Below are 25,931 nucleotides of genomic sequence, written 5' to 3' on the forward strand. Positions count from 1 at the left end.
ATCATGATGCTTGCACCACCATGCTTAATGGTCTTCAGTGAGTACTGTGGCTTGAATTCTGTGTTTGCAGGGCGTCTGACATACTGCCTGTGACCCTTAGACCCAAAAAGAACAATCTTGCTTTCATCTGTCCACAAGATATTATGCCATTTCTTTTCAGGCCAGTCAATGTGCTCTTTGGCAAATTGTAAACGCTTCTGCACATGTCTTTTTCTCAGCAGTGGGACTTTGCGGGGGCTTCTTGCTGGAAGGTTAACCTCAATAAGACGTCTTCTGATTGTCACAGTACTCACTGTCAACTGAAGGTCTTGCTTGATCCTCTTGGATCCCATCATTGGCTGAGTCTTCGCCAGTTGGCTATTCTTCTGTCCATTCGAGGGGTTGTCTTCTTTTTCTTCCTCGTTTTTCAGTTTTTTGCTCCCATTTCAGGGCATTTGGAGATCATTTTAGCTGAACAGCCAATGATTTTCTGCACCTCTTTGTATGTTTTCCCTTCTTTAATCAATTTTTTTATTAGGAAACGCTCATCTTCAGAACAGTGCTTGAACGACCCATTTTCATTGTTTTTTCAGGAGAAATGCACAGCCGCATGCCAGTTGTCTTGATCCTTAAATACGGATCACCTGTTAACACCCTTTTTTCCCAGAATACCCTCCCTAATTGATGCCCTCTCTAATTGAACTCACCACTGCTATTTTTTTTGAACACACCCTTTTCAGTTAATCATTCAATTTCACAGAATCCACAGTATGCATGGCTGTCCTGTTGGGTTTGTTGGTTTTCTATACCTTATTTTACCCCCCAGAAACTTATCTGGGGTATAGAGTTTGAAATGTTAATAAAACCAGTGATTTTCTTGCTGCTGTTGAGGCACTGCTATTATTTCGAACACAACTGTATATTTCCCTGGGGCCAGAGCTCGCGAGGAAATTACCCCTGACGAATTATTAGCTGTCTGTCGAGATGGAGCCCAGCAAATGATTTGGGCTTCATAGATAACTGGCGGATGTTCTGGCAAAACCTGGTCTGAGGAGAGACATTATTCATCCCACTTTTGGATAGAATTTGTGGGCCTTTAATGGAAAAGACGGCTAGATATAAAAAGGGGGAAGACAGTGAATGGTTACTGGTTAGACTTGAACCCTGGACCCTCTGTGCCAAGGTAAACACCCCTACGTGTGTGGTGCACAGGTGCACGCAGGTACTGCTCTATCAATTGAGCTATCCCAGCCACTATTATCCAGAAAATATAAAATAGTATAGTATGGTAACCAGTATAGTAATATAGATTATTAGAGGTTCTAAACCATGACAACCCAGAGATGAGACCAGGAAGCAGAGGTGCAGTCCAACACGCTTCTCTATGCTTCCATTGGAGAAGTTACCCACTCGCAGTTCCATAACAACAGTGTCTGTCCCCTGAACCAAATAAATTAAATCAAAAGTAAGCAAAAGGAAAACATTATACAATTTAAAACCACCACTGCAATAGTTTAACGTAATGGGAGAATAAAATGTGGCCTTTTAAATATCAGGTCTTTTAAAGCAGTACTAGTAAACATTTTGATATCAGATAACCATAATGATGTTTCTGTCTTACTAAAACATGGCTGTGGCTGTTTCATCAAGAATATGTTTGCCTAAATGAGTCTACTCATTCCAATCATATTTATTGAGACTCTGGCCAGGGAGGGGGAGTTGCAGTCATTTTCGAGTCAAGCCTATTGATTTATCCTAAACATATATTATAATTATAAATAAATTATAATAAAGCCTTGTTCCAAATTCTTTTACATCCAACTTGGAAAACATTACAGCCAATTATTTATTTGTACAGCACTCCAGGTCTGTATTCAGAATTTTTATCTGAATTCTGAAAAAGAATTGTGGTTCCTAAGATTTGCGTTAGGTTGTGTCTAGCAGCTTTGGTAGTAAGATGCAATTGCAAGCAGGTGTCAACTGTGTGACGTCAGTAGTAGATTGGCAGCTTTAACCTGAGTGATGCCTTTACATGCTCCAGTCCACACAGATCTCAGTTTAGTCTAAGATGAGCTAATGAGCTAAGAGCTAAGACATCCATGAAGATACAGTAGGGTGACCAGACGTCCTCGGTTTCCGGGGACAGTCCCCGATTTTGGCTACCTTTCCCTGGCTGGATCTGTCCCCGGAAATGTCCCCGGTTTTCACTATGACTGAAAGACCCGAAAGACCCGCGGTGCTCAGAGAGGTTTTAGAAGCCGTGTTTTACGATGCTAAAATAACTGATTATTTACATGGAGTCTGGTGCGTTTAGCGAACGCAATTTTGCGGACTTTTATGTTTTAAAAAGGATCTTAATCTTTAACAGAAAGGTCGACCTCCTTAGAAATCCTTCCCATAATGTTGTCAGACACTTAGAATATTAATCTGAGTCCGTTAGCAGCTAAATGAGCACTTTTATGAACGTAAATACAAGCTGGACAATTATCCTAATAACTTACATTGCAGCGATCTCGTTTAATACTGCATCATGTCAAAGGAAAATATGTCCTCAGTAGTTTTTGTTGTATCTGATTCTCAATGAGCTGTTGCAGAAACAAGCCTTGAGCAGTAAAGCAAAAGCTGTCAGATAAATGTAGTTCAGTAAACATTACAACATTATGAAATATTGAGACTTTCTATCTTGAAATATTAAGACTTTCTATCTTGAAATATTAGGACTATTAGGACTTTCTATTTTGAATTATTAAGACTTTCCATCTTGAAATATTAGGACTTTTTATCTTGAAATATTAGGAATTTTATCTTGAAGTATAAGGATGGATTTTTTATCTTGAAATATTAGGACTTTCTATCTTGAGGTGTAGTGGAGTGGAGTAGGAAGTAGCAGCAGGGGTGGCTCTAGGATCATACCTGGGGGGGGGGCTCAGCCCCTAATAAGAACAACTCTAGGTCTAGTGTCCCCGTTTTAAGTTTTACAAAAATAAAAACACTACTTGTTTTGGAGGTAAATATGCTTCTGAGCTGAAAATGTCCCCGGATTTTGTCAGAGAAATCTGGTCACCTTAAGATACAGGCCAAGCTGGGAATACGCGCCACTGTGAATATGATAGAGACAGCAGCTAGCTAACATGGCTCATCATGCTAACACAGTCAACAGTGCTAATGCAGCTAGCAAGATTACTTACCAAGGCTATTGAAGAGGCCGCTTTCCCCTTATTCGCCTCAACCGGGGGGAAAGGTCCGAACCTCCTTCCCGACCCGAGTGTGGCGCCTCACTGCTAAAGTTATTAACTGACACAACATGGCTAACAGTGCTAACATTTGAACCAACCTAAGCATCAGAAAGTGCAGGAAAATAAAAACTCTTGAGGCTATACAAAATGTAGCCAGGCAACTAGTGTTTTCCTATTTGTATTGTATAGAGTGTGGTGGTTTGCTTTTGGTTGTGTTTCTGCTTGCCTATCAGACACTGAGGAGTCCTCCTAGCACACCTGAGGCTTCTAATCAAGGAAGATGTTGGATTGGCACGAGGACCTCTCCAAACACACCGTAGGCTCCTAATTAGATGAGATAACAGCAACATGTGTGTGCTGAGGGAAAAAAAGGAGGGTGAGATGTGGAAGGGACCTGAGTGGTGCGGGGCTATTGAGCGGAGGCACCATTTGGTGTGCAAGACGACGTACAGTGTCTGGCTTGTATGGCAAAGCTGGAACGAGGACAGGACCTGAGGTGGTGCTGGTCTAGGTGGTGGTTGAGACCTGCGGAGACACCCTTTGGGCGTGCAGGCCGGTGCACTGCAAAGTATTTGTCTCTTACCAAGATAAAAAAAAAAAACTTTATTTAGAAGTGTTATTTAATTTATCTTGTTTAAAGAGTGAATTTCTTATTGTAAGTGTTCAACTTTACACTATAATCTTATATCAAGCAAGCTTGTCAAGTGAAATTATCTTGCTGCATGGACAGATAATTTCACTTGTTTGGAGTACCTTTTCCCTCAGATTTAGTGTTTATATCTTGTTTTTAGACACCCCTTTTTTGCAGTGTGGGCAGTAAGACATGCAAAAGACAGCAGAGCTGGACCCAGGATAAAGGGGCAGGCTGTCAGACACCGAGGAGAACGCCTGGCCCCCGGTCCTGCACAGACGCACTGACCAGGAAGAGTCAGCAGGCCAATACGAATGCCACTGGCCCCCAGTCCACGCGTGACAGGGGAAAGACTCTCTAAAATAAACTCTTTAAACAAAATCTACCCTACCAGTCAAAAGTTTGGGGTTACTTACAAGTGTCCATACCACTCCATTATAGACAGAATACCAGCTGATCTGAGTGGGGGGCTGATATTTAATGCAATATCCACCTTGGCCATTATCAGCAACCATTCATCCAGTATTCCAAAGGCACATTCTGTTTACTAATCTGATATCAATTAAAAAAACTAACTGAGAAAACATTGGAGAACCCTTTTGCAATTATGTAAGCACATAATGTAATCTGAAAACTGCTGCCCTGGTTGAAAAAACAATGCAACTGATCTTAGCTGGTATTCTGTCTACAATGGAGTGCAATGGAAATTTCTAAGTGATGCCAAACCTTTGACAGGTAGTGTACTTTTGCTGCTGCTAGTTAAACTCCATCCATATAAAGACAGTTTTAAAACTGGAACCATCATCTCTGTGTGTGATTCAAGCCTGGGAATTTTAAAGGACCTAAAATGTGTACTTTGTGACATTATTACACCATTCATTGATAAAATAAGGGGATTATTGTTGGTGCTGCTGCCTTCTCCCGAAGGTAGCGGCATATGCTGGCCCGAATCCTGAGGTGGGAATGGGTGAGCAGGTCTGGGATGGAAAGTTGCGTTCCTAATGTTATTCTTGAAGCTCTCGGCTGGCTTTATGCCTTGCTGTCATCTACTGAATGTTCATCCCGAAAAGCGACTCAAAGAAAGTGTGGTTCAATACAGTAAGACAGATAGAGGGTCAGATGTCCGTTTCCCTCCTGTGCTGCACATGTAGACCGGCTGTAGTCGATGGCAGAGGTCGACATGTGATCTCTGCCAGCATCAGCTCGGTCCTCTTCAGGGTGTGCAAGTTCTATAATTTTTATTTGGACTTGAAGTTGAACGGCCTTCTTTCTCTGTCTGTTGGCCCCCCTATTGTGAGTCAGCAGTTATGAAATGTATGATTAACGTACTGTTTCATTGCATCTTTCTTTGACGGCAGTTCCCAATTTCTGAGTACAATGAAAGAAGCTCAATGGATAGTGAATAACAATGACAGTGACAAGCTCCACCTGGGGCAGAAGGGGAACACCAGGCCCTGCTGACCGACGTCACTAATGCGCTCCATTTAAATCTAGACGAATCTCATTAAGACGGGCAAGACAGTCTGAAAAATCATAGAAAGACCCTCCGAATTTTTTTAATCTCTAATAGAAGAAAATAAAAACCCAAGGTATCTTTTCAGCACCTTAGCCTGGCACACAGCTCTTTTGAGCCATGTATTCCTGTAGCTCTCAGTACAACTCAGTGACAACTTCATGAGCTTCTTTAATGAGAAAACTATAACAATTAAAGATAAAATTCATCCCCTCTTGCATACAACTTCTTCCTGTTTACCTTAAATGCAGGGCCGCTAGAAAGAGCTTTAAGACCTGACATACTGTATTTAGACTGTTTTTCTCCTATTGATATTCACCAATTAATGCTAAAGATTTCTTCAGCTAAGCCATCTACCTGTCTCTTAGACCCTATCACAACTATTTACTCTTTCTGTCCAAGATCCTTGAGAAGGTAGTCACATGCATCATAGCCCAGAGACGGCCCTGGTGAAAATTACAAATTACCTTCCAACTGCTTTAGACAAAGCACTTGTCTCTGTTCTTGTCTTACTAGATCTTAGTGCTGCATTCAACACTACTGACCAGACGAAATCTATCAGTTAGCTAAACTTCAAGCATGCATTATTGACATAAAATCCTGGATGACCTACAATTTAGTTAGTGTACTGGGCCCTAAACACCTCCAGAGCTCATTATCTAAAGATATGGCTATTCTGGATGACATTGCACTGGCCTCCAGCACTCAACCTTTTGTACCTGTGTAACATTGCCAAAATTAGGCATATGCTGTCCCAAAATGAAGAAGAAAAAGTAGGCAATGCATTTGTTACTTTAAGGCTGGACTAATGGAATTCCTTATTATCAGGTTGCTCAAATAAGTCCCTTAAGACTTTCCAGTTAATCCAGAATTCAGCAGTGTGTGTACTAACAAGAACTAAGAAAGCAAATCATATTTCCCCTTTATTAGCTTCTCTGAATTGGCTTCCTGTAAAATCCAGGATTTCATTTATAATCCTTTTCCTTAATGGTCAATATTATCATATCATAAAGGCATCAGTAATGAACAATGTGGTCTGGGTCAGGATCCAGATCAGGGGGCTAATATTGTTGCCATTCAACAGCTGGAAGGGTAGGCCTGATCAAAGAGAGTAGGCCAGAATTAAAACCTTCCACTTTTGATGCTCTGCTCTTTCTACATCGTGCTTTATAAACTTTATTCTACTCTACGGCGCCTGGAATGTCAAGACCATGACCATTTACAACAAGAACATTTACAACACCGTCTTCCGGCATGCCTTAACCCCAGATGAACTCGCTGGAATAACCCTTATTTGCACCTGTAACCACAAATTATTCAAAGGAACTTTACCTAATTATACCAACTATGATTCATGAAGCGCGCACGGCTGTGCCTTCATCTGATGCTGCTGGCCCCACAGCAAAGAAGAAAAGACGGCTGGTTGACTTTGAGGAAGACAGGAGGACAGGAGGACACGGATCCAGCTTTATCTGCGCCTCAGTCCCAGCATGGAAGGTGATGGAAGAGATGTGCTGCGCTGGTGGGAATGAAACGGGACCACGCTACTGCGAGTGTCAAAACTGGCACGCATGGTGTTCAGTGTCCCCGCCAGCAGTAGCAGCGGGGACACTGAACAAACTGTCTTGTATTTGTGAAGAGGCTGTCTTGTGTTTTGTTTTGGGGGCTTTTGGCAATTTCCTGTTGTGAAACCTTTATTTTTATGCATACTGTAACTGTAAGGTAAGACAACCTACACCTTTTTTTGTATTACATATTTATTATTTAGGCTATCATTATTTGTTTAGATTGTTGCCTCGTTTTTCTTCACGTGTTGCTAGCAGCCTCTTTCAAAAATGTTTTTTTACTGCTAATACACGTAAACTAACATTTAGTGTTTAATGTTTATGGATCATACTGTAAGTGTTGATTTAATTGGCCTCTGTCATCACTTTAAAAAAGTAAAAACATTACTTTGACAAACAATGTTTAAAAATGTTTCTAAATTAACTTAATGAAGAAACAAAACTCTTTGCCATTATACCCAAAACAGATCTATGGCCGTCAGGCTGTGTATTGGGAGGAGAAAGAAAACACAGGCTACAGTCGGGCCTGGGCCGAAAATTTCGAATAAGCTGTAGGTCAAGGGTCAGGCTTGGGCCAGACATCTAGGGCCAGTGCCGGGATAGGGCCAAAATTTGAAACCTGTGCAGGGCTCTATTCATGTCCCAGTAATGCTTGTTAGTAATTTAGCTCCGGGGAGCTTATTCCCCAAAGTCCTTATGTTTTCTTTCCTCACAGATTCCCTTGAATAGGGGTGGCACCTTAATCGTGATTTTAGCTGCTGCAGTGGTCCTGCTTGACGCCCTGCTGATACTATTTATAATCATAGTTCTATAATCTGTATTGTTACTCTAATTGCCACTGTTTACCTTTCCAACTGCTATAATTATTATGAATCATACTTCTGTATTTCTGTATCTGTGTCTCAACCGGCAGCGGCAGATGGCGCCCACCTCATCTACCGCTGCCGGTTCTGTCTGGTTCTGTCTGAGGTTTCTGTCTGTTTAAAGAAAATTTTTCCTCGCCACTGTTGCACCAAATGCTTGCTCTTGGGGGGAATTGTTGGTTCTTTGTAAATTATAGATTGTGGTCTAGATCTACTCAATCTGTAAAGTGTCCTGAGAGAACTCCTCAAACCACAACTCGAATTGAACCACACCAAAGCAGATTTACAAATTTTGGATTCACTACCACTTGCAAATCAAGTTACCTCATACCTCTTTAATAATCATTCAAAAAGAAAATTTGTTTGTCAATCTAACATCACTAACATGCTAGTATGGACACAGATTAATTCTTAAATGCTACTGAAAGGCTTGTGTAGATGGAGATCATTTTCCTTTTAAAACGCTGTTGTAAAATTAAAATGTATTAGTTTGGACAGAAGAGCCATTGGAAATCACAATAAGGATTTTCTTTCTGTGTGAATGCTACAGTTACAGAAGAGACACTGCACATCTGTCTGGGCTTGACGGGCTTCACATCTCTGTGGGAAGCAGCAGCATCAAGGTGAGTCCCCACCCTACACAGGTCTTCATGCTCTGTGATTCAGCTCAGTTTACACTGCAGTACAACAGATTGCCCAAACAGAGAAATGTCTGGCTTCACTCCAACATCCACAGCTAGTGTTCTCCTACAGAGAAAGCAGCCGTAATTTAAAGACCACAAAAAGATTTTGGGGCAGCTTACTGTCTCAGTTCTAAATGACTGTGCTTATGGCAACTGTAATTCATGGGCTTTATGGTTTATTGGATGCACTAGGGCAGAAAACGTATAAAAGGACTTTACTGTAAACATCCCTCCCCTCTGCCCATAGGCTTTGAAATGAGATCTGTCTGTGGGGAAACAGAACATTGTTTGGTATGAAGAGGTTTTTGTAAAGCAGCTTTAGCTCATAGCTGCATCTTCTCGCCATGTCAGTGTGGGGTTTCTTCCCATTGTGCCCTCAGATTTTTTTTTTTTTACACAGCAGCTAATGGAGTGGGCCTTTCTGCTAACCTAGTTCACAGGGATAAAAAATATTTTTCTAATTTAACCACATAACTTGTAACACCACAATGACTGAGGTCCTGATGGGTATAACTAGTAGTGGTAAAAATGCAGTTTTTATGTTTTTTTGCTATTTGGAAGACTAAGATAAACTAATATAGTGTAACATCAGCTGGCACTTTTTAAACATTCAGGTAGTGGACTGAAAGCGCTAAACTTTGTGCAGAGATTTACAACGATTTGGAAATGCTTTTCATTTTCTCAGCTGACACCGCTGTAAAGACGGTCACTTTTGTTGTCGTTCCTTTCTGTTGTCGCTTTTGCATTTGTAGCCCTACCATGTGTGTTGAAGAATTTGCATTCATGTTGTAGTGTTTGTATTTGTGTTGTGGCTTTTCTATTTGTGTTGTGTTGAAGAGGTCAGGGAGGATGGGTGGGCGTAAACATACAGGACTTTCAAGCCAAATGGTGAAGTTTGCTTCCTGGGGACAAACTAAAGTCTTTCCCCCAGGAAATGTGTGTTCCTTAGGAGTGTTTTAATCCAATCCACAATATTTTTCCTAATCTTCACTGGTTGTTTTGGTGCCTAATCTTAACTTTCATTGTGATCATATTTTGTGGACTAAATTTAACCGTAACGTCCACCGTTTGTTTCGAAAGACAGCTCACGGTGCTTTGCACCCGGCTCAAAGTCACCTATTTTCAGGTAACTGAACCACCAAGTACAGCTGATAAAACGGAATTCTGTCGCCCGGCGTCATAAAGCTCTGTAGCGGCTTAAACAACTAGCAACTGTCGCTAACATGGAGCTTGTAGCCAGCCGGCGTCACGTGACCAGCCTGTGTCACATGGCCAGCTGGCGGTCTCCTAATTTCAAAGGATATCATACATTTTGGTATTGATATCATACCCGTTCATGAAAACGCGTTGGGTGTTGATGGTGATGAAGGAAGAGGATGCTGAGGGTGCCCAGATAGCTCAGTTGGTAGAGCAGTCGCCCATATATTGAGGCTTACTCCTCAACGCAGCCGACCCGGCTTTGACTCTGACCTGCGGCCCTTTGCTGCATGTCATTCCTCCTCTCTCCCCCCTTTCATGTCTTCATCTTTCCTGTCAAAATAAAGGCCAAAAATTCCCCAAAAATAACCTTTAAAAAAAAAAGAAAAAAAGAGGAGCCGAGATCTGGATGAACGAGAAGAGGAACGAGCACTGGTGAGCTCAGACCTGGGCGCTGGGAATGATGAACTGGAGGCAACAAAGAAGAGAACATTTAAATATTGACAGCAAATATACGATTGTGATAGAAGTTGTGCCTAAATCTGGTTAGTTTATCTAAAAGAGTAAACACCCCTAATCAGCTGTGAATGGGAAGCAGGAGACTTGGGAGAAGGCTTCCTGTCTGAAGCTAAGTTTTATTTACCTTGTACTACATTTTCCAAAACTGTCCAAATGCTTTTTCAAAACCTTTTATTATGGTTGAGGTCCAGCTGGCCGTGAGTATTTGTTTTGGTTTTCTGAGTTTGCCATTGGCCTGCCCTGTTTTTTTCCTGCTGTTTTCTTTTGTCTCTCACTCCCCCTCCTGCTGAAGCCAGCTGACAATGCACACCTGAGTTCCATTCACAATTACCTGCTCCCGCCGCCCACACCTGCCTGCCATCTCCAATCAACAACACTACATCAACCCCAGTTCTCCATCCACTCCTCATTCACCCTGGTGAAGCTTGCTACAAGCATCGCACTCTAATGGAACATTTAAAGCCCTATGTTTCTAGTTACTTACCCCATTTTTGTTCTTCCCCACAGTCATCACCTCCACTCTTACTGCCGTCTCCGGTCAGCTGGCTTCCCCTCTCAATCTCCCTCCCATGGTGTCCCAATTCAGCCTGTCTCCGTTCCCGTTCCTGGTTTCTGTGTCTCCTCTTGGGCTCCAAGCTCCTGGCTCTTCCACGCTTCCTCTCCCGTGTCTCCTCCTCGGCTCCCCTGCTTCCCAGAGCGTCCTCACTCCCCGAGACGTCCCAGCCTCTCGCCCTTTGCGTCTCAATCCCTGGCGTCTGCCTCCCCCCTTTCCTTTTCCCTATTTAATAAATCTGTTTGTTTGGTCAGCAGTTGCATTTGACCCCTTCCATAACACATTCCCCACATTGCTAGCAATAAATCAATCATGGAGAATTACTAAATTATACAATTATTTATTGTACTTTTTGGTTGGCCTGAAAATGGTTACATTTACAGTAAATAATGGGATCAGCCTCTCAATGCCCATTATGTGTATGTTCTTAACTGTAGAATGTAAACTCCCCAGGTTGCTTAAAGCCCCAATTTCTCAAAATTACTTATGATTCTTCTAAATTTGATTTCCCAATATGCAGTTTCAAAGCCTTTTCCAGACTGCCAGGAAAAGTAGTCCAAGACAGGTTTAGTCTAAAAATACTTAAATTGGCCTATAAAATACCCACCATGTGTGCTTTTATTTGTAGAATCATGTCACCCTCCAGTGGTGGAAGAAGTATTCAGATCCTTTACTTAAGTAAAAGCCCTAATACCATAGTGTAAAATTACTGGTACAAGTATAAGTCCTGCATTGAAAATGTTACCCAGTATCCTCCGGAAAATGTACTTAAACTATTAAAAGTAAAAGTGCTCACATTTTAGAAACTGGAAAATAATCAAATCAGTTGTGCCAATCAACTAAGTGTTTATTGGTCTAATATATATTGTTGGGTAGTTTAATTATAATAACACATTGTATTTTATAAACATGTGTTTTGTGTGCAAAACTTTTAATTTGTAAAGTCACTTGTAACTAAAGCCGTCAGATGAATGTAGTGGAGTAAAAAGTACAACATTTCTCTCTGAAATGTAGCGTAATAGAAGTAGTAAAAGAAGTACCTTAAATGTGTACTTAAGTACAGTACTTAAGTAAATGTACTTAGTTACATTCCACCACTGTACCTTGAACCCAAAATGTAAAGTAGTAAAAGTACTCCCTGTGCAGAATGGCCCATTTTATATCATCATCATATACGTATACTGCAGCTTGTAAAGGTGGGGCACATTTTAATTTCTTTATATCTACTTTACTGTTGCGTAGCTTATAATATAATATCTCATAATTACTAACTAAAGTTGTCCCATTTGTAGTGTAAAAAGAACAATATTTGCCTCGAAATGTAGTAAACATTATAAAGTAGCACAAAAAATACGTACTCAAGTACAAGATTGTACTTAAACAGGGTACTGTACTCGAGTAAATATACTTATACATTACACCACATTCACAAGTCTGTGATTCTATACAAACACACTTTGTGTCAAATTCAGCGAATATCTCCACACAATCCCCCAGTTCTCCATAGTGTGTGTGCGCCAAAGAAAATATGTTTTTGTTCTGTTTTTTTAGTGTCTCACACAATGGTTTGAATGCAGTCGGGGAAAGATGTAAATGTTATTTGATGTTAAGATATCATAATGTTGAGAAATGCATACAGTACATGCAGAAAAAAATAAAAAATAATGAATATACACTGTACAGCAAATATTTGGTTGCTCCTTAACTCAGACATTTATTATAGTTTAACCCACAAAGCAAATTGTTCCTTACACTCAGTTCAAGTATACTGTTAGTATACGTAATGTAGCTGTTCAACATGTACTGTACCCTCAGAAAACAGAGGACCAGTTTGATAGCACCATTATAAAACATACTACAATAAAATAGGATTCACAAATAATATTGTACATAACATATTTTTGTAAAGGAATAAAACTTTTTAAAAACTAACTTTAGTAACAGTATATAATTATTATCTGCAACTCTAACATGGGGGAAATGTTATTCATGAGATTTCTCTCATCTGTGCTCTTCTGTTTCCTTGTAAAAGCCACATATAAGGCAGTGAGGTAATCGCTGAAACCTTCCGTTATTTGAAAGCATGTTCCCGTAGAACAGTCCTATGATCCTAATGCCACTGTCTGAGACTTAAGAAACACTTAAGTGACATATACAGTAGACTAAAGTGTATTAAAGTGGAATTTTGGTATTTTTTCAACACAGACCTTTGACTTGAGTCTAATGTGAACAAAATCTTTGAAATTGGTCCAGTATTGAGCGAGAATGCTGTAACTGGCCGCCGTGACCCGGGCTGTACGTCCACTAAAAATGGTTGTTTTTGCCACCAACACTCTGATTGTTATTATAAGTGGTGACTACATTATGGGAAGATGGTGAAGTCTCATTCTGAAATCCTGCAAAGTGACTTGCTGGAAGACAGCGATGTGGAACCACGGATGTATAGTGTGGAACGCGTGTGGGGAGAGGAGTTCCTGGGAGTATAGGAAGTGTAGCTTTGGGCTATCTAAAAGATTTTCAATCACACATTTCCAAATTGTGCCAAAGTCATACGCTACACTTTGAAAAGCTTTCCTAGAAGTTGCCTTTGGATACAGGCAAGCTGAAGTTGAGGCTAGTTGTGCTAGCATACAACTACTGGCTACTAGCCTGTGATAGAACAGTGGTGTTACTGCTTTAAGGCCTGGTCATACCAGAAAGTGGTACAGCAAAATGGATTAGTGCATCTTTGAGACATTTTCTAGAAGTTTATTGATGTAGTGACAATAGTCTTAGGGCTAGTTGGTAGCTTCCTGGGGAGTTTACCGCAGTCATAGCTTCTGCAGATTGGCTCTAATTTCTCTTTATTGTTTAATGTGCAAAATAACAGTGCTGGTTAAACAATGGCAATGCAATCTGCAAATCTTTCACAAATCCTTTTCAATAATAAATTCTGGACTACTTTGCGACACCAATGCCCTCAAAGGATTGTACTAAAACTCACCTAATTCAGACTTTATGCTGTCCAAGTAGTTTCCAGAGCAATTTCAAAGAATATATGCCCCAGTTACATTAAAGAATGCTTTGGGGCACTTTGAGGATCACCATGTAATATTTCAGCCTTGCTGGATTAGTTTTACGGTTGAATCGGGCAACTAGCACTTGTAATTTGGGATAAATGGGCTTTTTGAGAACTTGCTTTTGCCACAGCTTTATTTGCATAAAATCCTCGATGAAGATGATGAAGTGAAACTTCATCTTAAATAACAGACATGCAAAATAAATGCTCGGTTGGCCTGTGCAACAACCTCAGTGTACAGTAGGTGAACTTTAGTGTGTAAAAGGCCCTATATGAAACTCCAAAAAAAGTGAAATAATACTGCATTTATTTCCAAAGACAAACCACCGCTGTTATTTTTGATGATTCCTCTCAATCCTCAGGCGACCTGGCACTGACATGCAACCTCTCCAGAATGAGCTTTGAACAAAAAGTGTTGCAGCAGGGTTCTGTTAAAGTGCTACACATTCTCTTGATCTTAACCAGTGAAGTTGGAAGTGTTGGTAAGGCTGTAGCTGCCACTTTTTGGACAGTAGGGGCAAACATATATTATTTCAGCTGGGTGGGAAAGGAGGGTGGGGGTTGAATAGCTGGTTTGTACTAAAGCAGGGCTGGCAAGTGGAATCCAGCACAGATGGAGATGAGTGGTGGTTGGTAGGCTTCAGATGGTGTCGAGGTGGGGGGTGGCAGGGGATCGGCCAGTTGACTCCTCTCCTCTGCTTTGTCTTTACCTGTGGGTCACCTGGTTGTTGAGAAGGCCTGGGAACGTCTGTTCTGTTTCAGTACTTAATGAGCCACCTAGTAGAGACAGAGAGAGTTACCACCTCCACACTTTGTCCTTGTTTCACACCGGATACAAACAGTTTCAATCACCTCCAGTGATAAATGTAGAGGATGTCTGCCCTGCTCAGACTAGACTTCTCAATTAGTGTAACAACAAGGTATTAAGTAAAAGTACTGATAAAATAGTTCTTTCTCAAGGTCTACTTCGAAGCTTTTTCAATAGCTTTCAACTGCTTTTTCTGAAGCTTTCGGGCCCATCTCATGGTCTTCATCAAAGCACGGAGTCACACTAAGACAAGGTTTAGGATCTCCATCCCATGTGATTACTGTTCTCCTGTGAGCAAAAGTTTCATACAGGTCATGTGATGACAACTGGACCGACACCAAGAGAACTGAGCAAACTCCGATCTACAGATGAAGACCATGACATGGGGCCGAAAGCTTCAGAAAAAGCTCTTGTATGGACCTTTAGTTAAAATAATTTTTTGTGGAACTTTATAATTACAAATAACTTTGTTAGCTGATAGCAGCCGCAATGGAATCCTATAGGGCAGGGGTTTTCAAATTGGGTGAATGACAGCCTCCCCTTAGAGTAGGTAAGGACAGCCGAGCCCCCCCTTTGCCAAAATCCCATCCGCCTGCCCTGACCCCCACACGCCTCTGCAGTAAATGCCATCTTTTGTGTGTTACAGGCAATGATGAGTTTCAATAACAACTGATAAAATGTAAATATTTTCTAATACTGTATTTGAAGACATTTTATCTCTACAACCTTTTTAAAAGTGCATTAGTGGAGATCTGGGGGAACTTGCTCTCCACAGACAACCAGAAACAAGTGATTTCTCCCAGACTCTGTCACACCGCGGCAGAGGTGCAGCCTCGGACCCCGACCCGACTTTAATTCAGAATCATTTTTCCTGTATTTTTTCTCTGGGTCCTGCCTCCTCCCTTAATGCTGACTTCTGTTGACTTGGGACGAGGAAACGTTGCATTTTAAAACTATTACACGCATGCACAATTACCGATATCAATAGAGTTGCATAGTTATTTTTTCTTCGAGTGTCGTGCCTCCCCTGTGGCTCTTTGGCACCCTCTAGGGGAGAACCCCCGCTATAGGGCAAATGTGCATCGTCAATTTTATTCACTAAAAGTGATGTTTTTGCCACTGACAGGGTTGGATTATTATAATTATTATTATTATTAAGTATCGGACAGCATTATGGAAAAATACCTACAGAGATAAACCTTTTTAAAGAGTACAATCCTCTTTGTGTAACCAGAAACAGCGCTGAGAGCGCTAGCACCAAACCCACCAGACTTTATTTAAATAAACAATACTTGTTATAATACGTATTTTCACTTGCAAACCGTTAAGTTATGTGTTTATTTCAACCAAACGCCAGTAGTGATTGTTGGAAAAGTGGAAAGACAAACCAAGACGGCTATTCATAGTTTTGTTTGTGTCAGTCGGCTTTGAATGAAGTGCATTTTACGTCGATAAAATTACTGTTTAAATACATGGAGTCTGGTGGGTTTAGCGATAGCAATTTTTGGGATGTTTTTATGTAAAAAAGGACTCTTTAAAAGAAAGGTGGATCTTTGAAGGATTCCTTTGCACTACTTGGAACAATAATTTGAGCATGTCAGAGGAAAAACAAGCACTTTTGTTGATGTAAATCGAAGGTGCGCAATTTCCCAATAACGTACATCGTAGCTTGTTCTGCTGACTGCCAACTGCAGAGATCTTGCTTAATACTAGACCAATGTCCAAGATTGTTGTTACTGTCAGTCACTTAGATACAAAAATAGGAAAATAGGTCCAGGTTTAAAAAAAAAAAATAATCCCTTAAATTATTTGATTATAAGGACAACATTAAAGGACAGTAGACGTTACAGATATTCCTCCATATAATTGTGAGGTCTTACCATTATGGCAGCTGTACATCCAGACACGATGGCCATCATATCGACATCTGCATTTCAGGATGTTATTGGTGTAGTCTGACTCAGGTACCTCATAGTTTGGATTAATTATTATCTGTGAGAGGGAGAACATGAACATGAAGTCAGGGATTGATGTGAGAGGCCAGCACTAATGGCTGCAGTGTGTAGAGCACTTCGCTCATATTTAGAGAAAAAATAACAACAGAACTTGGGAAACATTACCTGGAATATGTAATCTCCAGGTTTGATATCAGTTATGTCGATCCACTGGCAGTCAATGTCATGCCTGTAGGTATCCCAGCAGCCCACAGTGATGCCTTGATCTCCAAAGTTAGCACATTCATATCTCTTTTCAATACCTGCAATAAGACATTTCAAAATGAAAACAATTCTAGCAAATAAACCCTCTGAGAACCATTTATAAAATGTAGTAATCTTTGGCCACTTGGGGGCAGTGGAACAAGCTGTAAACACAACATTGACATATTCATCTAATGAAGATGTTATCGTGACAATGTTAGCAAACAGCTGCTCATTTACACACCCTAAAGACACAGAGCAGCATTAGCATTTATTTGTTATCGTGTTCAGAATAACTGATGAGTAAGGGCTACATGATATGAACTAAAATCAAAATTATGATTAATTGCACATTTTACATTGTTAACAAAAAGTTAACTATTATTAATCACACTGTTCTAAATTATCTTTTCTGAAGCCAAAATGTTTCCAGACAACAGACAACAGAATTGGATCAACGGACGTACATTTCCATGATAACTGCCTCACATCCGGCATGTTGCTGTTCTTAATACCCTTTCCTTTGGTAAACAAACTTCAAGCTAGCAAGCTACACACTGAAAATGATAAGTTTTGAACAAAAATTGAATCTTGCAACATAGCAAACCTGTTTGGTTCTTTCAGGGAATGATTTAAATGTTTTACAAAGGATTTTTTTTACCGCATTTACTATCCAAATGGGACGTTGTGGGACTGATTGGTGGGATTGCTAGCTCATGTTCTTGTATTGTGAACAGTTTACTTCATTTAATATTGTCATTTTCTTTTGCGAGGTGCAAATATTCAACTAAAACAAGCTCCTTCCCAAGACCATTCAGAGGAGGCGTAGTTAATTGGTCCAGAGCTTAGCGGCGTCCAATATGATTGTGATTGGTTCCTATCCTGGAACGTGTCATGTAGCCACCCTAAGTCCGCCTCACTGTGGAGATAAGTCTAACAATGACAGAGACTAGCTCAGTTTTGGTCTCCACCAATATCTGAAAAAAACTACCTGGCTCTTAAGCTACCAAATGCTCCAATACTTACCCTTTAGAGGTAGGTAAACAAAGTGGAGCATTTAGCAGCTGTCTTTCTGCTGTTTGGTGCTGGGCAGGTAGTGTACAGTGGGTTTATCAGAACTGCCGAAAAACAGCTGCCTTTTTGCTAGAAACGAGGTTGAAGAGAGCAGTAAGAGTGAACCAAAACAGTAAAGTCATAAAACCAAAATAGCCGAAAGATGCTAGAAACATCTCTAGATCTGAGGGGAGCTGCAGACTAGGGCGGTAATTCTCTGTGCGTTTGTGACAACAAGTGACTCCTATTACATTACAGTCATTTCCATTGTAAAAGTAAAAATATTGATTGTTGCAGCAAAACACATTATTGACTATGTGAAACAGGATTGTTTCTCCCACATTTTTGAAAAGTCAAATTTTATTCACATCGTGAAATCAAAGTAGGAATGCTGTTTTGGTTCTCACCCTCATCACACTCTGAGTCCTCCAGGCAAAAACTTGCTTTGTGTCCTTCTGCCACTTTGGTTCCATTGAGGGAGAACAGGTCATATAGGGTAAACACCTCCATGCTGTGATAATGCCTACACACAGAGACAGAAATGTATTTTTTAAAAGCCAGGCTCAAAATGTCAGTACATGAATGGCACTTGTTGTTGTAGCTCAGTCTGCTGATAAAAGAGCACCAAGAAAAAAGACATATTACAAAAAAGGATAGTGTAAATTGGCATCTGCAATGTACAACATTTCTTGTAAATGGTTTGATTTTGGCCTGATAAGTGCCGTCAAGTTCTGGCACTCAAAAGTGCCAAAGGTTTGACATGTGAAAAGTTGTTAGCTGTGGGAAGCTGCCAACATTGAACTGTTCCTCCTATGGGGCGCCGTTTGTAAAGCGGCTCGTGCTGAAAATAACAGCAACATATTGTCACATTTAGCTTAAAATAGTGTTTAAATAACTGGTATGAAATTTTGAGGGTCACTTTCTTGCACATTTACAACAATATTTGTCAACTTGGAAATATTTTAAATAGTTAAATCCAAATATTAAATGTTACACCTAAATGTTAAATGTTAAATCTACAGTATATGCTAAATCTAAATCTAAATGTTAAATCTAAATCTAAATGTTAAATCTAAATCTAAATGTTAAATCTAATCTAATCTAAATGTTAAATCTAAATATTAAATCTAAATCTAAATGTTAATCTAAATCTAAATCTAAATGTTAAATCTAAATATTAAATCTAAATCTAAATGTTAAATCTAAATCTAAATCTAAATGTTAAATCTAAATATTAAATCTAAATCTAAATGTTAAATCTAAATCTAAATGTTAAATCTAAATCTAAATCTAAATGTTAAATCTAAATGTTTCGGGTGAAACTAAATATTTAGCTAATATGCAAATTAATGTCGGTAACCGGAAGTACCAAATAAAAGCTCAAGGAGGTCAGTGTATGTTTATAGTGTCAAATAACGAATATAAATCCTCTCATCGGGAGATATGGACTCTTGAACTTGGATAACCGTGAAAATAACTACCTAAAATAATAAACACAGTTGGGGAAAACTGTATTGAAGAGTACTTTGAGTTTTAGTGTCACTTTTATGAATGGTGTGGGAATTATAGCCACTATAGCCAGCCACGGGGGGGCTCACTTTGACTGGTCTGTCACGTTCGCTTGCATTAACGTCAGCAAGAGCCTATCCCCGCGCCCCGACAAGGCACGGTACTGTTGGCCATGGTCACTCTGCGTAATGTCTAACGAATCAGCGTTAGCCGAGAACATCAGCGGAGCCGTCCTGGTGGCTGAACAAACTTATTCAACAGCGACAGCAACAGCCTCAGGGCCACCGCAGGCCACCTCGGTAAGCATGTTTTCCAAATCACGGAGCTAGCAACCTGTTGTCAAGGCTAACTTAACTAAACTAGCTAACGGTAGCCAGCCAGTAGAGATTTGCTACTACCTTGACAACAAGACAATGCTAGCTCCGTGATTTGGAAAACATGCTTACCGAGGTGGCCTGCGGTGGCCCTGAGGCTGTCGCTGTTGCTGTTGAATAAGTTTGTTCAGCCACCAGGACGGCTCTGCCGATGTTCTCGGCTAACGCTGATTCGTTGGACATTTCGCAGTGTCTTGTCAGTGCTTTGTCGGGGGCGCGGGGATAGGCTCTTGCTGACGTTAATGCAAGCGAAGGTGACAGACCAGTCAAAGTGAGCCCCCCCCGTGGCTGGCTATAGTGGCTATAATTCCCACACCATTCATAAAAGTGACACTAAAAACTCAAAGTACTCTTCAAATACAGTTTTCCCCAACTGTGTTTATTATTTTAGGTAGTTATTTTCACGGTTATCCAAGTTCAAGAGTCCATATCTCCTGATGAGAGGATTTTTATTCGTTATTTGACACTATAAACATACACGGACCTCCTCGAGCTTTTATTTTGGTACTTCCGGTTACCGACATTAATTTGCATATTTAGTTTCACCCGAAACATTTAGATTTAACATTTAGATTTAGATTTAGATTTAACATTTAGATTTAGATTTAACTTTTAGATTTAGATTTAATATTTAGATTTAACATTTAGATTTTTAGATTTAGATTTAACATTTAGATTTAGATTTAACATTTAGATTTAGATTAATTATTAGATTTAACATTTAGATTTAGATTTAGATTTAACATTTAGATTTAGTTTAAATATTTAGATTTAACATTTAGATTTAGATTTTAACATTTAGATTTAGATTTAACATTTAGATTTAGATTTAACATTTAGATTTAGATTTAGCATATAGATTTAACATTTAACATTTAGGTGTAACATTTAATATTTGGATTTAACTATTTAAAATATTTCCAAGTTGACAAATATTGTTGTAAATGTGCAAGAAAGTGACCCTCAAAATTTCATACCAGTTATTTAAACATTATTTAAAGCTAAATGTGACAAAATGTTGCTGTTATTTTCAGCACGAGCTGCTTTACAAACGGCGCCCCATATCCTCCAGCCAACACAGGAACCACAAAAATGTGGGACTTTTTATATAGTACCTTTAGTTTACAGCACAGGGCCAATTACAGGGCAGCACAACATATGGAAGGGAAAAACTGCTCCAGAAACATGATTGGGGCTGAGTCATCTGTCTTTCTTTGAATTAGGTCTAATTTGAGATGTTATTTCTGAATCATTGAAATGCCCTAGTCTACTATGATGTTTACAAAGGAAATGCTTGTACATTTATAATTAACTTGCAATTTATGTTCCTGGAATAATAAACTGGTTACAACTGCTTCCACAAATTATATTGTATGATAAATGTCACATGCATTTCAGTAGGCACATTGTTCTGCAAAAAAGGTTGCACTATTTTGTCCTTGAAAATATATATATGTACTGTATATACAGTATATAAAAACATTTTCCTATCCTATTCCTACCATTTTTTCTTTCTTTTGAGGGTTAAAAAAGATTTGAAACAGTACAGATTTCCAAATGCCATCCTGAATTGAGCTGGTCTAGCAGTTCATTAAATAAGGAAACCCTTCAACGTTCTGGGAAATACACACATTTGCTTTCTTTCTGCAAGTTATGTTAGAAGATCATTCAATGTATGTGTGTTAAGTACAGAGATGGAGCCAGGAAGTGATTAGCTTAGCTTAGCTTAGCATAAAGACTTAAAGCAAGGATAACTGGCTAGACTGGCTAGTTAATAATACACCTTCTTATAATAATAATAATTATTATTATTATAATAACAAATTTAATAATAATTATTATTATAATAATAAGTACTCAAAGACACTTTACAATAACACCAGTACATTAAGCACATTAAAAGCAAGTGAAACAATCAACCAGCCAATTAAACAGCAGTTACAATGTAATATTATTAGAGGGGGAAGGATGTTTTGATAAGTGATTTAAATGTGTCAGTACAGTCATGGATGTGTATGGGTAGTTCCAGAGGGAGGGGGGCTGCGATGGTGACCCCAGGTTTGGTGCTTGGTCCAGATTGATGTAGAAAAGAGGATTCTGTCGGAGGAGCGGAGGTTGGGGGGGTAGATTGTGGCGGTGCAGCAGGAATGTAAGGTAGGAAGGAGCCTGCTTATGTAGGGCTTTGTGAGGTGAGGAGAAGGACTTTAAACTGGATGTTAGTGGAGATTCAGGAGCTGGTGTGGGTAAGGAAGCTGGCAGCAGAGTTTTGGATGTATTAAAGTTTATTTAGGACTTTTGATGTATTAACGTTTATTTAGGGCTTTTGCAGATAAACCACAGAGAATGCTATTGCAGTAGTCGAGTCTGGATGGCTGAGACGGGCAATGTCTTTGAGGTGGAAGAAGTCAGTTTTGGGGATTTGTGATGTTTAAAAGTTAGGGTTTGGATGTGTGGGAACTATTTCTTGTCGAACAACAATTACAATATCCATCCACCTAGCACTTCTGTGCAGCTAAAAACAGCTAAAATAGAACAAAAGTATAAAATACAATAATTAAAGTTAGAGTGCAGTGTGAGAAATAAACATTAGACAAACATTACTTGATTTAAAAAAGTCAGCATCAAAAAGAAAATTATGAACTAAAAGTAACTCCCCATAAAACAATAAAGTGTCATTTACACGTCTTTGTTAAAGGTCCCATGACATCGTGCTCTTTGGATGCTTTTATACAGGCCATAGTGGTCCCCTAATACTGTATCTGACCTCATAAGGGGCAAGATTCCAGATTGGCTAGTCTGAGCTTTCCTTTTCTCAAAGGCAGTGAAGGATACCCAGCGCTCGGTTTACACCTATCACCATTTCTAGCCACTGGGGGACAATAGGCAGGCTGGGGGGGACGCATAAACCTAAAAAAGTGAAATATTCATGCCATGGGACCTTTAATGTACTGATTAAACTAGCAATATATCGCATGTTCATTAGTGAGCTTTAAAAGGTGCTGGTGTATGATAGGCTATTCACCTCCTGGCTCTGGCTCTTTACCACACACACACACACACACACACACACACACACACACACACACACACACACACACACACACACACACACACACACACACACACACACACACACACACACACACACACACACACACACGTGTCATTCAACTCTCAGGCAGAAAGCAAAACACTCCTATTTCCACATATGTCCCAAAATGTTGAACTTTTCCTTGAGCAAAGTGAAGAATATTTGGAAGTTTAACAGATGACAGACAATTTCACCACCATTAGTAAAGACATGGTTTGCATGAGGTTAGTTGTTAGGGTTAGGAAAAATGTAGTTAAGTTCTGAGTTTAATGTCAGAATTGTGGATTAAAGTCAGAATTCTGACTTTAAACTTGAGAACTCAAATACATTTTTCACAATCCCTAAACCTCTTCTGTAGATGTGTCTCTGGTGTCCAGTAAAAAAAAAAGAAAAAAAAGATTGCTACTGTGAAATTATTATATGGTGAAATCTGGGATAAAAGCCAAGAACATATAAAAGAGCTCTGTGATACTAACCTGTGACAGTCATGCCACACCCAGGAGTGTCTGCCAGCTTTGGGCCGGAAGTCAGACTGGCCGTTGTTGTGGATCTGGGAAGAGAAGCGCAACAGGCGGCGGTAGGAGTTGGCCGGCACCTGGTTGGCGGTGGATGACAGACAGTCCTCCTCGTGGGCACATTGCAGCATGAACATAGGCCTGTCTTCCATGTAGGTGGTCTGCTCCACCACCTGAGGGTTCAACACCAGGTCAGGAGCCGCTGTGTACAGGAGGATGAAGGAGAAACCACAGAGAAGCAGACAGAGACAAGACATATTTAGAAACATATGGCACTGTCATTGCTACAAAAAAACAGAAAAACTCTGGCAGATAAAGTAAAGGATCCCGCTTGTGTTTTAAAAAGGGACATTGGTGTTTTGGTTATGCAAACTTTTCAATGATGCAGAGCTTCTCCAGAGATTTGTTGTAATTAAAACTTAATGTGAAGAACAAAAGTGGACACGTTTTAATTTAATTTAATTTAATTTTTAGTGTGAAATCATCTTAACATCTCTCAGGACACTACAAATAGCATTCACCGCCAACAGTGGTGGTGAATGCTACACAGTAGGAATGTGGGTATCTTACTCTCAGAGCAGGAGACTCCGGCAGCGTTGCGTCCGCCTCCTTTAGCACAGCTGAGGTGGGCTCCGTGGTGCAGGCAGTGGGACAGAGACATCTCAGTACCAGAGCAGCGAACACCACTCATCACCACATTGTCGGCACTCACCTCTCCTGGCCAATACCAAGTCTCCTGTTAAGAAAACAGGACCAAAGTGAAGAGCAGTGGTGGAAGAAGTATTTGGATCCCTTAAGTAAAAGTACTACCAATTCAATTCAATTCAATTCAATTCAATTCAATTTTATTTATAGTATCAATTCATAACAAGAATTATCTCAAGACACTTTACAGATAGACCACACTCCGGAATTTACAAGGACCCAACAGTTCTAGTTTCCTCCAGAGCAAGCAACAGTGCGACAGTGGCGAGGAAAAACTTCCTTTTAGGCAGAAACCTCGGTCAGACCCAGGCTCTTGGTAGGCGGTGTCTGACGGGCCGGTTGGGGTTAGAATGAAGAGTGGCAATAACAAAAATAGAAAAAATTAGTAGTTTGTAGCAGTTCTTTGTGGTAGTTCATGGCATAGCAGGACGCTGTGCAGCATTACAAGGCACAGCAGGACGTAGCAGGACGTAGCAGGACGTAGCAGGACGTAGCAGGACGTAGCAGGGCACCACAGTGTAGCAGTTGAACATGGCATCACAGAACGTGTAGCGGAACCATGGCAATAGCTGCTACCCTGATTTCGGAGCCTCTCTGATCCAAGGGAACATGCTGGGGAAAAAAGAACATAAGGACTCCGGGGAATGACTCCCCAGAAATAGGTTAGTAACAAGCATTTCTGGGACATGGATGCACATAAATGAAAAGATGGAGAGATAGAGGAGAGAGGAGCTCAGTGTATCAAAATAAGTCCCCAGCTGTCTAAAACTATTACAAAAAAAACAAAGAGAGACGAGGTAAAGAGAGCTCCAGCCCGGCCGGGCCAGAACTCTCCCCAACCGGATCGGGCTGTATGCCAAGTCTCCCTTTGGTTCTATTATATTCTTGATTATATGATAGATAAATCTGAAAACTATGTGACTAGCTACTACTCCCTAACAATATTCGATTCTATGCCCTAACTAGTGTATCAAAATAAGTCCCCAGCTGTCTAAAACTATTACAACAAAACCAAGAGAGACGAGGTAAAGAGAGCTCCAGCCCGGCCGGGCCAGAACTCTCCCCAACCGGATCGGGCTGTATGCCAAGTCTCCCTTTAGTTATATTATATGATAGATAAATCTGAAAACAATGTGACTAACTACTACTCCCTAACAATATTCGATTCTATGCCCTAACTATAAGCTTTATCAAAAAGGAAAGTCTTAAGCCTACTCTTAAATGTGGAGACGGTGTCTGCCTCCCGGACCCAAACTGGAACCTGGTTCCACAGGAGAGGAGCTTGATAGCTGAACGCTCTGGCTCCTGTTCTATTTTTAGGAACTCTAGGAACCACCAGTAACCCTGCATTCTGGGAGCGTAGTTCTCTCCCAGGGTTGTAAGGTACTATAAGCTCTTAAGATAAGATGGAGCCTGACCATGAAGAGCTTTGTAGGTGAGAAGAAGGATTTTAAATTCTATTCTAAATTTTACAGGAAGCCAATGCAGAGAAGCTAAAACAGGAGAAACGTGATCTCTTTCCTGGTTCCTGTCAGAACACGTGCCGCAGCATTCTGGATCAGCTGTAGAGTCTTTATGGATTTTTTCGAGCAGCCTGATAACAGAGAATTGCAGTAATCCAACCTAGAAGTAACAAATGCATGGACTAGTTTTTCTGCATCATTTTTAGACAGGATATTCCTGATTTTTGCAATATTACGTAGGTGAAAAAAGGCGATCCTTGAAATTTGCTTTAAATGGGAATTAAAGGACATGTCCTGATCAAAGATGACTCCAAGATTCTTCACTGTGGTGCTGGAGGCCAGGGTGATGCCATCCAGAGTAACTATATCTTTGGATAGTGCGTCACGAAGGTGCTTGGGGTCCGAGAGCAATAACTTC

General features: G+C 40.2%; 1 protein-coding gene across 1 annotated transcript in view; it reads right to left on the reverse strand.

Annotated features, from left to right (window-relative positions):
• Positions 1-12,428: 12,428 nt before the first annotated feature.
• Positions 12,429-25,931, reverse strand: part of loxl2b (lysyl oxidase-like 2b) — a 74,040-nt gene continuing 60,537 nt past the window's right edge. The window contains exons 9-14 of the mRNA XM_032515324.1: positions 23,916-24,081; positions 23,307-23,547; positions 18,264-18,379; positions 16,726-16,862; positions 16,486-16,597; positions 12,429-14,574 (exon numbers count right to left, since the gene is read on the reverse strand). Coding sequence (XP_032371215.1) covers positions 14,504-14,574; positions 16,486-16,597; positions 16,726-16,862; positions 18,264-18,379; positions 23,307-23,547; positions 23,916-24,081 — 843 coding nt within the window. The 3' untranslated portion in view covers positions 12,429-14,503. The remainder of the gene's footprint in view (positions 14,575-16,485; positions 16,598-16,725; positions 16,863-18,263; positions 18,380-23,306; positions 23,548-23,915; positions 24,082-25,931) is intronic.

The sequence above is a fragment of the Etheostoma spectabile genome, chromosome 5 (assembly GCF_008692095.1).
Source record: "Etheostoma spectabile isolate EspeVRDwgs_2016 chromosome 5, UIUC_Espe_1.0, whole genome shotgun sequence".
Taxonomy (NCBI): domain Eukaryota; kingdom Metazoa; phylum Chordata; class Actinopteri; order Perciformes; family Percidae; genus Etheostoma; species Etheostoma spectabile.